At 36.2% G+C, this 12,810-nt stretch overlaps 2 protein-coding genes across 2 annotated transcripts; one reads left to right on the forward strand and one right to left on the reverse strand.

The window, feature by feature from the left end:
• The first annotated feature begins 533 nt into the window (after nt 1-533).
• Nucleotides 534-4,971, forward strand: LOC132185036 (serine carboxypeptidase-like 13). The gene is made up of 14 exons (XM_059598854.1): nt 534-690; nt 830-975; nt 2,195-2,271; nt 2,610-2,732; nt 2,921-3,023; nt 3,161-3,198; nt 3,301-3,402; nt 3,595-3,681; nt 3,769-3,912; nt 4,008-4,079; nt 4,156-4,277; nt 4,364-4,477; nt 4,572-4,626; nt 4,739-4,971. Exons 1-14 carry the CDS (start codon nt 560-562, stop codon nt 4,820-4,822), a joined length of 1,398 nt encoding a protein of 465 aa, XP_059454837.1. The 5' UTR covers nt 534-559; the 3' UTR covers nt 4,823-4,971.
• A 2,180-nt stretch (nt 4,972-7,151) lies between these two features.
• Nucleotides 7,152-12,470, reverse strand: LOC132185037 (very-long-chain aldehyde decarbonylase GL1-9-like). The gene is made up of 3 exons (XM_059598855.1): nt 12,307-12,470; nt 11,625-11,973; nt 7,152-8,007 (listed from the first exon to the last, which is right to left on the reverse strand). Exons 2-3 carry the CDS (start codon nt 11,850-11,852, stop codon nt 7,465-7,467), a joined length of 771 nt encoding a protein of 256 aa, XP_059454838.1. The 5' UTR covers nt 11,853-11,973; nt 12,307-12,470; the 3' UTR covers nt 7,152-7,464.
• Between the last annotated feature and the right edge of the window lie 340 nt (nt 12,471-12,810).

The following is a 12,810-nucleotide window of genomic DNA, read 5'->3' on the forward strand; positions in this document are numbered from 1 at the left end:
AAAAATTTCACTTATTTTATGAACTTTTGCAATTAGTTTGAAATAAGGGTTTTCTGTTAAATCCTAAAAAAAAGTGTCAAAATAATCAAAATACCCAATTTCTTAAAAAATAAAAATCATAAAAATTAAGTGTTGATAAGGATTTAATGAAATTTACAAAAATACCCACGCCTAAATTTTTGTAATTTTTTTTTGTTTTTTTAATAAAACACATGGACATTTTGTGAATTTTAAATAGATAAAAACGTGGTGACATGTGCAGGATCTCGGTATTATATATGCATGTTCCCTTCTTGCTAACTAAATAATGAAGCCTCATATTTTTTAGGCGCAGCCGCGAGTCAAGCCCTGCAAAACAGGCATATTTGAAAGACAAGTGGAACCACTTGAAATGTAGGTACGTACGTCAATTTGAATGCATGCGTCTGCTACTCGATCAATAATTACCTACTCTCTCCACCCCTTCATTATACTATATATAATTAATCTACACCCATTTTGTGTTCACCGCATATCTTCTTATTTCCCACTTTTCGTGCACCAGAAGAAGCCTGCTGCCATGCACAACTCAAGCCAAATTTTCTACTTTACTTTTCTGGTACTCCTTTTCGCAGGCACCGCCTTGCCAAGCGCAGTCGTCAAGACTCTACCAGGGTTTGATGGTGATCTCCCATTCACGCTTGAAACTGGGTGAGTGATCCTTTCTCATTTTTGTTGATCTCTCTCTCTCTCTCTCTCATTTCAGCTAGCTAGCTTGGCTCCTTTTGTTGGCATGAAAACTGCATTGTGCATTGATGAATGATGATGATCATGAGTTGTTTGGTTGCAGATATATTGGTGTAGGTGACAGCGAAGATGTGCAGCTTTTTTACTATTTCGTTGAGTCTCAGAGGAGCCCTGCGGAGGATCCTGTTATACTTTGGCTCACCGGAGGCCCTGGCTGTTCTAGTCTCGTGGCATTCTTCTATGAGAGTGGTACTTTCCCTTGTGTCCTTTTGCAACAACTCTCCTGACACTCATACTAATATGGGTGTAAACGAACGAGCCGAGCTTGAGCGAGCTTCCCTTGTTTGGGTTCGGCTTGTTTAAATTTTACTCGAGCTCGAGCCGAGCTTAAGGACGAGCCACAAAATCGAGCTCGAGCACATAATAAACCGAGCCGAGCCAGTTCACGAGCCGACTCTTATATTTAATTTAATTTGTTTAATTTATTAATTTATTTTTTTATTATAAATTTAAACTTCAACTTGTATATGAGTATTTACTTAGTCTGACTAACGGAGTATGGAGCCCGAGTCAATACAGTAAGATACTTGGTTTCGAAGAGAGAAGATATGCATCATTTTATTATAAAATGATGCTATTAGAAAAAAAAAAAAAAAAAAAATCATCAATTTTTAATATTAATATGAGGAATTATGTTAATAACTACCAACTTGAGCTTTATACGAGTTGCTCACGAGCTTAGCCGAGTCGAGCTGAGCTAGCTTCGTTTAATATTCGAGCTGAGCCCGAGCTCGCTCGCGAGTGGCTTGCTCTCTTAACAGCCCTACATACTAATTAATGAATGATTTTATTATATAATATTATCCTCTTTATCTAAAATGAAACCCTGAATTCAATGTTAATTAGTGGATCCAATATTGGGGATTTTATTTTGGCTCTTAGCAATTTATTTAGAGCTGCGTGGGGCCGGGGCGGTCCTGGCTCCTAGCCCCATACAGAGTAGGATACTACTGTTGTTTTTGGATCCGGATCCCTGAAATTCTTAGGGGAATTCTAATTTTTAAAATTTTAGATGTAGGTTATTCATTTTCATTTAAGAGTCATTATCTTACCACGTGTCTCATTACTAATAAAATAATAATAAATTTTTAATAATATTAATAATCATCATTATTTTATTATTTTATTAGTAGTGAGATAGGTGGTAGGATAATAATTCTTGAATGAAAATGAATGGCTTGAATCTGAAATTTAAGAAACTATAAGAATTTCAGGGGATCCAAATCCGTTGATTTTACTGCACGTACAATTTTTTATTTACACTTTTATGACAGTACTCCACTTTCTTACCAATTGACATATCAGTTTACATACTACTATATATACTTAATTATTGCGATATTAAACTGGGGTTTTTGAAACAAGTAAGTTGCAAGTTAATGGCTTAAGATCTTTGGGTTTCTTGCAGGTCCTTTGGCTTTCACTTATTCTAATTATAATGGGAGCTTGCCGTCCCTTCATTTGAACCCATACACATGGACAAAGGTATGTGTTAGAATATTTTATATTATTTTTTAGGGTTTATTGTCTTTTTTATTAGGGTTTATTCCATACCTTAATTAGCAGACTACGGTTTCTTGTTTATCACTCATAACCTCTCTATAAATAGAGGTCTCTGTAGTTCTTCACAATATAATTTAGAAGAGATGTAGTCTATTATATGCTTCCGTTCTCTCTCCACCCTCTCAAATTCTTCCGCTCCAATATATTCAACAATATATTTAACAGTATGAAATTGAACACAAGATATCTATATATTATATTATGCCATTTTTATGGCCACACAAAATATTTAATAAAATGGGTGGCAACCATTTTTCCAGGGCCTCAACATAATATATGTGGATGCCCCTGTTGGCACGGGATTCTCTTACTCAAACTCTTCAGAAGGCTACTACAGTGGGGACATAGAATCAGCAGTGCTCACCTATGAGTTTCTGAGGAAGGTACGGTGCATCAAACATGTCTATTTTTGTATTTTTGGGGCCAAAAAGATTTGCTAACTGACCAATGAAAACCAGCATTAAACTTCAAGCAGTGCAGATAAATGATGGATTATATATTTTATCCAAATTATAGCTTTTTTTAATTAAAAAAAAAATTATTTGGGTTCAAACAACAAATTGTAATGCAGTGGATGGTGGAGCACCCGGGGTTCAGGTCAAATCAACTTTACATAGGTGGTGATTCCTATTCGGGCATAACTGTTCCATTGATTGTTCAAGAGATATTAGAAGGTAAACTGTGCCTATGAATGCAAGTATCTAATTTTGACTTTTAAGTGATTGTTTCACATTGGCCAAGCACATCCTTTATAGAATATTGTTAATGTAATCTCATTAAGCTCCCTCGTTGGATGGCTATGGAATTTCAGGCAATGATATTAAAGACAATCCACGCATGAATCTGAAAGTATGTAATCTAATTATACTAGAACATGAGTTACTTTGGTTATCTTAAGATTTAAATATATGTGCTTTCTCCTCTTATATGATGTTCCTTGAATTGGATCAGGGTTATGTGCTTGGGAACCCAAAGACGGATACTTTTATTGATACTAATTCAAGAATCTCTTTTGCTTACCACCTCACTCTTATTCCAAAAGAACTCTATGAGGTGAGTTGATGAAAATCTTTTTACTGCCTTTTTCTTCTCCATAAACTTGTATGAGTCCACATATATGCCATTATCAACATCGATCTCAATCGATCAACAATTGAAGCAAATATGTATACATTAAATATTGTTTCCATTTCCTTGTTCTACTTCTTGATGTTACTGCCTTTGTGTCATTTTATGCCATTTTAGATCACATACGAAAGCTGCAACGGAGACTTTGTGAATGTGGATTCAAGCAATGAACCATGTGAGACGGCTCTTCAAACCATTGAAGAGGTTAGCAAACATTGCCTTGCATTTAGTCTCTTCATCATTACGTTCCTCTAGCATGGACAGTCAGTGACGTTTTAATGATGCGCGCAGTTGATCCTTGAGATTAACCTTCAACAAGTTCTGGAACCTTCATGCTCGTTGACATCCCGGGAACAAAGGGATCGAAGATCTCTAAGAGAGAAGTCCACAGATCTTCTCCTTTCACAGCCTAAAGAACATGCTCTTTGGTGCAGGGTATCACTCTCTCTCTCTCTCTCTCTCTCTCTCTATTCTCACATGCACGTGTATGTGTATTTGTGGAAGCAGCACTTTGATCTTCTACTTTTCAGAATTATGAAAACGTGCTATCTGGCATCTGGGCAAACGATAAGACTGTCCAAGAAGCTCTTAATGTTCGAGAGGTAAGATACTGAAACTTATGACTGATAAAATCCCTTTACCAAAACCTTCACTAAATAGTTGTACAATGCTCACTAGGGAACGAAGGAGAAATGGAAGATGTGCAACAGCAGCTTATCTTACACACAGGAGCTCTCAAGTGTCATCAGTTATCACCGAAATTTCTCTAACGCCGCAGAATTGAGAGCTTTGATATACAGGTATAATTTTGCTCATTTTTGTGCACGTACATCTGAAGCCTTCCCATGTCACACATCTAAAACAACATATTGTTGAATTCCTACAGTGGTGATCATGACATGTCTATTCCACACATTGCCACCCGAGAATGGATAAGATCTTTTAATATGACTCTCATGGATGCTTGGCGACCATGGTACGTCGATGCTCAAGTTGCAGGGTAAGTGTTAAATTTTGGTAAATATAATCCATCATTTTATTCTTCTTCTTCTCAAGTTTTATTCACTTACTTATACCCTGCCTGTTTCATATAGATACACAGAGCAATATACAGAAAATGACTATGTTCTGACATTTGCGACCATAAAGGCAAGAAAAACCATTTAATGAGTTCCCTATGATGATGATGATGATGATGATGGATACGAGTAAAGACTAAACTATATATATATATATATATATATTATTTTTTTGGGTACAGGGAGCAGGACACATAGCTGCAGCGTACAAGCTGAAGGAAGCTGCTGCCATGATTGATAGATGGTTTGCTTATTACCCTTTCTAGTTTCTCGGAGCTACAACATCAATGATGGAACACTAGGAGAAGAAGACTTCTTCGGAGTAGTCAACGTGCAAGCATGCCAAGAAGTCCTAGGCATGCATGCCAAAAGTCTAGTCCATTTATTTATCATTTTATTCTCTTTAGTAGTCTAATTGTAGTGATCTTCCTACTTTATCTTCTTTTTAGTAGTCTAGGATGTCTAGTTAAAGTAGTGTTCTTTACAAGTGGTGTTAGTATTTCTTTTACGCGCGTGTGATGTAGTAGTAGGGACTAGTATAAATAAAGGACAAAGTCTAAACCATGTGGGCTTGTCTGAAATTGTTAATGTATGAGAGTTTTTTTTTTTTTTTTTTTTAAGATTTCTATATATTGAAGTCTCGGATGTTTTATCAAATTATTCAATAAAAGCAAGATGTAGCCTATAAGACTTTAGTGTGTGGATATAGGCTATATGCCGAACCACCTTAATATTGTGTCTCTTTATTTATTATTCCGCTTTATATATCTGCATTATGAAATCTTACATGGTATCAGAGCTAAGCTAACTCCAGTTATTAGATTCTTGAGTTCAATTTTTAATTTTGTTTCTTGGCATTTGGCTCGAAAATTTCTTGGCCAACTTTTATTCCTTTATATATATATATATATATATATATATATAAAGGAAAACTAAAAAGATTTAAATCCAATGGGAGTGCATTTAACCAAGGCGGTCATTCGAGCGATGCACACCTTTTTGGCAAAATGGGAGTGTTGTTACCCCCGAAATGGTTTGGGGGTGGTTTCAGCCATCCTGATTTGGTGATGTAGCGAAAGACTAAAGTAACTAACCAAATAGTAGCGTCTTTGATTTTGCAAGGAGAAGCGTCTTCGTCTTCTACTTAAAAGATAAAACAAGCCCGCATGCTAAAAGAAAAATAAAACTCCGCAGAATATTTGAGAGAAAATTTTATGATTTGATAATGATTCAATGGATGAGTTTTACATAATACGCTAACATATTTATAGAAGATAAATACTTGTAGAGAAAGTAAATTAACCTAATTCTAATAGTAATAGTAAACCTAATCACAAGAATAAGAAAAATAATTAAAACGAATTTAACCCTATTAAGGAAATGAAATAAAGTCCTAATAAAATAAAATAAAAATCGTAATATAAAATTGACAATCAGCGGGAATCGTGACAATCTTTCATTTTGTACTTTCATTCTCTAAGAACGGGTAAAATTCTGATTAAGCGGGAATTCGATTTTATTTGTCAGGGTGGTTTTCAAACTGACATGGCAGATCGTGAGTGACAGACAAGGGAGAGGGAATTGCATTTTTTTTAATTTAAAAACCCTTGTCACGTCAATTTGAAAATTTTTCTGAGTTCATTTGTTTGGCTCCTCAGCACTTATCTTACTATATAGTCCTCTTTATCTAGCTATGCATGTATGAAATGCTATTCTTTCTTTTTCTGATTGTGTACGAAATACTATTCGAAATAAGAGAAAATTATACTTAGTGAAATGGGGCAAAAAAATTTGGGAGATCAATGGCAATTAATTTTTTTTAGTTTAGGGGACCTTGGAACAAATTAAGTCTTTTGTGCCCTTCATTACGAGAATGACACATCAGTATGAAACAACAAAAATGAGTGTTATGAAAACACCAAATTTTTATCTTTATCTTTTGATTTGTTTTTTATTTAATGGTTTGTTGAATTTTGTAGATAAGAGATAGATTTGGTGTTTTCAAAATACTTACTTTTATTGTTTCATGATGATGTTTTATCCTCTCAAGGAAGGCACAAAGGACTACCAGTTCCCTATAAAAGTTATTCCCATTACAGAGTAAATGTGTAATTATATGGAGGCAACGTGTAGAAAGTGTTAGATTTCCACTTGTCCTAAAAGTTTAATTTGATAGAAATAAGTAAATTTAATCACTTAATCATTACCTTAATACCCCCCCACGTGTGGGCTCAAACTCCCTTCTTTTAATAGGTGGGGCGCAACTCGTGAAATATTTAATTTAAATGGAGGATAATTTGACGGAGTCAGGGTTCAAACTTACGAGCTCTGCTTTGATACGATGTTAAATTACCAGTTATCCCAAAAACTTAAGCTGATAGGAATAGGTAAATTTAATCACTTAATCATTACCTTAACAGAAAGCACATGTTGTTCAATATTAGAAATTTAGAATAAACATGGTGGAGAAAGAAGAAGAAGAAGACATTAGTGCAACTGGGAATGATTGCCAGCATTAGGTTGTTAATCATTTCAAATTACAAATTACTCATTTGCAAACAATTTCTAGCCTCCAAAGCAACATACAAGCCCAAGTACACCAATCTCAAAGAGTCCTGAAGATCCTATTTGTTGCATAAGAAGGAAACAAGTATGCTACAGAGAATAGACAACTCAGAATGCCACAATTACAATTCATATGAGGTTGTTGAGGTCACAATAAACGAGGGAACACATGTCAAGCAATCAAAAAAGAAATGAATTCAAATCAACAGCTACTAAATGCCTGATATATAGCCTCAAATAAATAATTCTCTCAGCTTCTCCACAGATGGTGCAACCTCAACAAAAAATGTTCCCGACCGAGTGAGAGCTTAAAAGTAATGAACAGAAATTGTTAGTGAACATTCTAGTCTTTCATTGCCCTTGCCTCAAAACCCCCTTCAGGTCGCTTTACTAGATTGTATGGCATGTAGGTTCCAAGAAGTTTATCCCATATGGGAAAGAAGGGCTGAGAATAGTTGTACTTCAAGCCTTGGAGTTGATGATGGATGTCATGATAAGCAGTGTTGTTCTGGAAGATGATATGGAAGATGTTGCCAGGCAACCAAAGACCACAGTGATCATCAACAGTTTTAATCACAGCAAAGCAGAAGAAAATAACAGCAGTTCGTGCAGTCATCCCTGAGACCAGAAAAGATAGAGCTCCACCAAAAGTGTCAAGCAGGAGACCCTCTAGGGGGTGATTATAAAGGGCCCCAATTGCATAGGGAACAACCAGCTTGTGATGCTGGGAGTGGACATGGCGGTACAGAAACTTGTTGTGATGCATGTAGCGATGCACAAAGTACTGCCATGTGTCCATGACAAGCATTGCAACAACAATCTGCCCAATTTGGACAGCAATGGAGGGCTGAATCACGATCCCTGATGCATTAGCTTTTGAGGTCAACTGTTGCAACAATGAAAGAGCATTAGTTGAATTTAAGGCAGTACAGATGCAGATCGAAATGGGAAAAAATATTTAAGTTATTAAATATCAGTTGATATACCAAAATTAAAGGTACCAGTTCTGGATGTCCAAATAGGATAGATGAGCCGCACATTACCAATATGAAATGCCTGATATCTAGTAGTTTAAAAAAAATACCAAGTCTCAAATTACTGGCAGGCCTCATATAAGACTGTACAGCTACTCAATCCACCCAAAATCATCCAACAAGCAATACAGGGTTGCAATTCTTAGGTTCTTAAAGTGATAAGGTTTCTATATGTACACAATTTTGAATTAGAAAATTTTCAAAAGAACAAGAAAAAAAGAAAGAACCATCTAAAATCACTTTAAAATCAAGTAATCTAAATGACCTCCACAATATCCATGTCAACCATAAAAGCATATCAGATATTTCCACCCATGGTACTAGAATGGTAAGATATATTTTGTCAAACGTGGGTATATTCACTGGTGTATATATATTACATAGGTAAGAGGAAAAGTAATTCGCATGCAAAGTTTTGGTCTTTACTGAAACAAATGTCATAATATCTTTAAGCTAGGTTGAGGGGAATACATGAATCAGTTGAAGCAATGCCTATATCAGAAGAAATTATTTGAACCTTACAGTTCTTAATAAATCTTGTAAAATAGATCACTTAAGCAGATGCAGAAAGTTGTCATCCATATATATAGCCAAGGCATGCACTATGCAGGTGCACCATCAGTTATTTTGAACAATTTTATGGTACTTAAGGGAGAAGTTGGTGGATAATGATATTCTTTGTAGAAGAGTGAAGGGAGAGTACAGGCTAGTGTGGCAAAAGTTTGTTTCTCTATGGTCAACACCGATTGCTCTTAATTTTGATCAGGTGTCATAGGTGATTAAGTATGGGTGGCAATTCGTGGTCGCGTGTCGGGTTCGGGTCGATGTATGACTATAAAACTATATAAGTCAACTCTAACGCACGCCACCCATTTAATTAAATGGTTCAACTCCCTCAACCCCTCTAATTTTGAATTGAGTTCGAGTCAGGTTCACGGTTCGTGTAAAAAATTGAACTATGTCGCGTGTCAGGTTCGGGTCATGTCGAAGCATGGGTATAAAGCTCTATAGGTCAACCATAACCCGACTCATTTAATTAAACGGATTAGATTCTTCAACTCTAACCCTTTAATTTCGTGTCGGGTTCGGCCATATAGATACCGATATACTAAAATTGCAAGCCATTTCACATTATTAAAACAAAAACTACTAGTGCTCTTTTTCATTCTCAATTGGCATGAGTCTAATTGGAAAATTCTACTCTGGATGAAAACTTTTGCCTCATGGATGACACCTAGACAGAATATTCTCTTCTGATCAAAAGAAACTGGCGGCAAGGGATCAAGTCAATAGGCTATCTATTTGAAGGAGAAATTTAAAACCTAGCTGGGTCCACTAACCGCCATGATTATTAATTGCATCATTACGATGCAGACACTTGCAGACACATCTAAGAGAGAGAGAGAGAGAGAGAGAAGCTCAATGAAGAATGGATGTCGGGGAAGAAGTGCAGAAATCAAGAATGAAAAAAGAAAGAAAGTCCCCCATGAGACCCATTTTTACTTCTTTACTTTACATTTCAGCAAAGAAAATGAGCCAAATATTTAACAGTATAAACCTATACTAGAAAGACTTAACCTAGGTTGGGGTACGAGTACCGCCATGCTATACCACCGAACACAATGATTTGTAAGTCAAGAATTCAAACATTTTTTGGCCAAGTACAATTTTCGGAAATCACCTTTTAAATCTAGCCAAATTAGATAAATTACTGAAATTTTTTCTATACATAATGGAATCACCCACCTGAATTGGATCTACAATGGAACCAACTATACAGGACCACCAAACATATTAGTTTTGAATTAAATATTTTTGCTTACTAAGCAACTATACCCATTGTAGAAGCAATCCTTCGTCCAAACCAAGCAAAACAGCAAATGGCCATGCTTCCTTCAAAAGATAGCAAAAGCTGAAAAATATATAACTTACTTCACAAGAACTAACTACACGAGATTAAGATATGTTAGCATAAGATAATTATTCCCACATTTATTGACACTACAAATGGCACTATCCACAATACAATACAAACCAGTACGCTTTATTTACATAAATCCTGTCTTTAAACTCCAATTCAACTGTACAAGTGGAAATATTTTTTTAATTGTTGGGAGGCCATCAGGCAGTTCCAAGTTTAAACTCACCTCAAGCCCCCCTTCTTTTAGGCCTTCCTGATGTTTTAGTGTTTGATATTGTGAGTGCTCTTTCTCTTCTTCTACCCCCTCTTGTTCTTTTCTTCTTTTCTTCTCCACTTAAAATTACAAGGATCATAATTGACAACCTATCCTTTTCCTCCGTCAAACAGCGAAACCTAGAATCCCACATCGGTCCAAGTTCAGCTCTGACATCTCCAACACGTCTAGTATCCATACTTTATTCAATTTCCATGGAAGATGTAACAACCCTACCTGTTCACTTTCTATAATACTGGTGGTTCAATGCATCAATACTATCTTAAAGGGAAATGTTAGCCTTGTGCCAATTCCAAGAAAAGCCAAGATGATCAATGCAAGAGAAGGGAACCATCCTCCAAACTTCTATATTATGGTGGCTTCCAAACTGGCCCCTCCAACTAGGCACTTACTTCGCCACCTGACGGGGCATATCTTTATCCCTAAAGAAGATGGTGCTTTTTACTTGTTAGATAATTGCCGACGATGGCAACGAAGGAATCAAGATGACAAATTATCAATATGATTTTCCCTTCACTTATTCCACCACATATGTCTTCCCAACCCCCCAAGCAATTTTCTCTGTATTATTTCACGAAAGAGTCTGATTGCCAAAGTAGGTGTGATGATCATCCCTATCACTCATAAGCTCGACATACTTATTCCAAAAACACTCAAAAGGTTTACACTTTAGCAATCCCAGGGGCCTATAAGATCTCACTAAAATATCTTTTTAATATGTCATATGCAGTCTATAACTTTGGAACTCACTTCATTTTCTTCCTACTCCGAATTCTATGCTGTCTAAAAAATTCTAAGTTTTAAACTCAAGATCATGCCTCTACTGTTGTTTCATTGCCTTTGCACTTTTTATAGAACACTTTTACCTTAGCATCCCAAGACAACTCATTAGTTGCCTCTTCACTCTACAATTTAAGTAGTTGATGTGCTAAAATATTTTACTAGCTCATAATGCAGTATTTTAAAAAGCGATTTCTTCAAAGTTAAGTATAAGTAGAGCTTTCCACAGACGAAGTCATATATTATTCAACCACTCAATAACAGAAAAAATCCTAGGAAGTGGGCACATAACCCATAGTTTCAGAATGGAAACTAAGGTACATTTTAGTAGCATGATTCAATTGAACAATAGAGTTCTGAAATTCCACGTCACTAAGCATACCAACACTAAGCAATCATGCATATTCAATGCCATTAAACCGAAAAAGGAACCACAACTTCAAAGAAACTGCTACAAATTACACATATTCAACATAGTGAATTCAACAACTAACCAAGAAGAGCGCCTGAGCCACGGTGGCCTGGACGAGCTGTTGAAGCAGAACACCCTTAACCACGGATGCAAGCGGCACTGAATTCTTCACCTCCTCTTTCTTAGTGTGCAACCGGTAATTGTCCAAAGGCGGAAGCAGCTGATAAAACCCCGCGTACAACCAGTACACCACGATTGGGGCAAACGTGCCCATCGCTTCGTCGCTCACGTACCCTTCCCAGAAAACCATGGCGAACTCTCGAATTTGCGAGCGAAAGAGATCAAAATTTAGGCTTGAATTTACTCAAGGAACCGGAATTCGAAGCCGCATTACAGCTCAAGATCTCGCATTATATCTGCTTCTCTACACCCTGTAACAGAATAGGGAGAAAAAAAAAAAAAAAACTATTATAGTTGCAATTAAGATAACTATAAAAAATAAACTGATTGGCACTCGAGAATCTTATGCTGTATTATTTTCCAAAACGAGAAAAAGAAATGCAATGCTACTTGAGTTGAATCAAGCCTAAAGAACAGCATTAAACCTAGCTGACAATGTAGAACCCTTAATTCAAATTTTGATTTTTCCTTCCCTCTCGTTTCCTGCATTTTCTCGGCAACCAAACAAAAAGTAGTGCATTTTTTATCGTAGAAACTTGAAAACATAGAAACCATTCTAACGTAGAACCCACGCAGTGACTCACCGAGATCCGGGCCGACGAAAACGCTGTATGTAATTCGAAAGAGAAAAATGGGTCTGTCTCGGATTCAGATCTAGGACTTAATTGGATCAACGATTGGAAATGCTTTAAAAAAAAAACTGATTTGTTTTTTCAGGAGATTCGTGTTATATCGTGTTTGGAGACCAAAAAATTTGAAAAATGAATATATTCATTTTCTTTTCTCCTTGGGTTAAATATCTCAAACCCCATTGAGGTTTGATAACTTTATTTTTTCTCTTTTAGGGTTTCATTTTTATCACAGGAGGTCTTTGTGATTTTGATAATAGACCAAGTTAATCCTCCGTCAGTTGACCGTTAGTTGACTTAACAAAATTCTACGTGGACCAATCAAATGTTGACACGTGGCACCTATTTATTTATTTTTTTTAATAAAAAAAAAAATTATTTTCGAAAAAAAACAAGGGTGGCTCGGCCACCCCCTTAGAGCCTAGAGGGTGGTTTCGGCCACCCCCTTGGAGCCAAGGG

This window comes from Corylus avellana, chromosome ca6 (genome assembly GCF_901000735.1).
Source record: "Corylus avellana chromosome ca6, CavTom2PMs-1.0".
Classification (NCBI taxonomy): Eukaryota; Viridiplantae; Streptophyta; class Magnoliopsida; order Fagales; family Betulaceae; genus Corylus; species Corylus avellana.

Bases quoted from the DNA above. Each gene is read 5' to 3' on its own strand.
- LOC132185036 (XM_059598854.1), top strand. From the start codon at position 560: ATGCACAACTCAAGCCAAATTTTCTACTTTACTTTTCTGGTACTCCTT. The intron at 691-829 runs GTGAGTGATCCT...GTTTGGTTGCAG, and splicing joins CCATTCACGCTTGAAACTGG to ATATATTGGTGTAGGTGACA. The intron at 3,682-3,768 runs GTTAGCAAACAT...TGATGCGCGCAG, and splicing joins CTCTTCAAACCATTGAAGAG to TTGATCCTTGAGATTAACCT.
- LOC132185037 (XM_059598855.1), bottom strand. From the start codon at position 11,852: ATGGTTTTCTGGGAAGGGTACGTGAGCGACGAAGCGATGGGCACGTTT. The intron at 8,008-11,624 runs GTTAGTTGTTGA...TTGTTGCAACAG, and splicing joins TGGCTCAGGCGCTCTTCTTG to TTGACCTCAAAAGCTAATGC.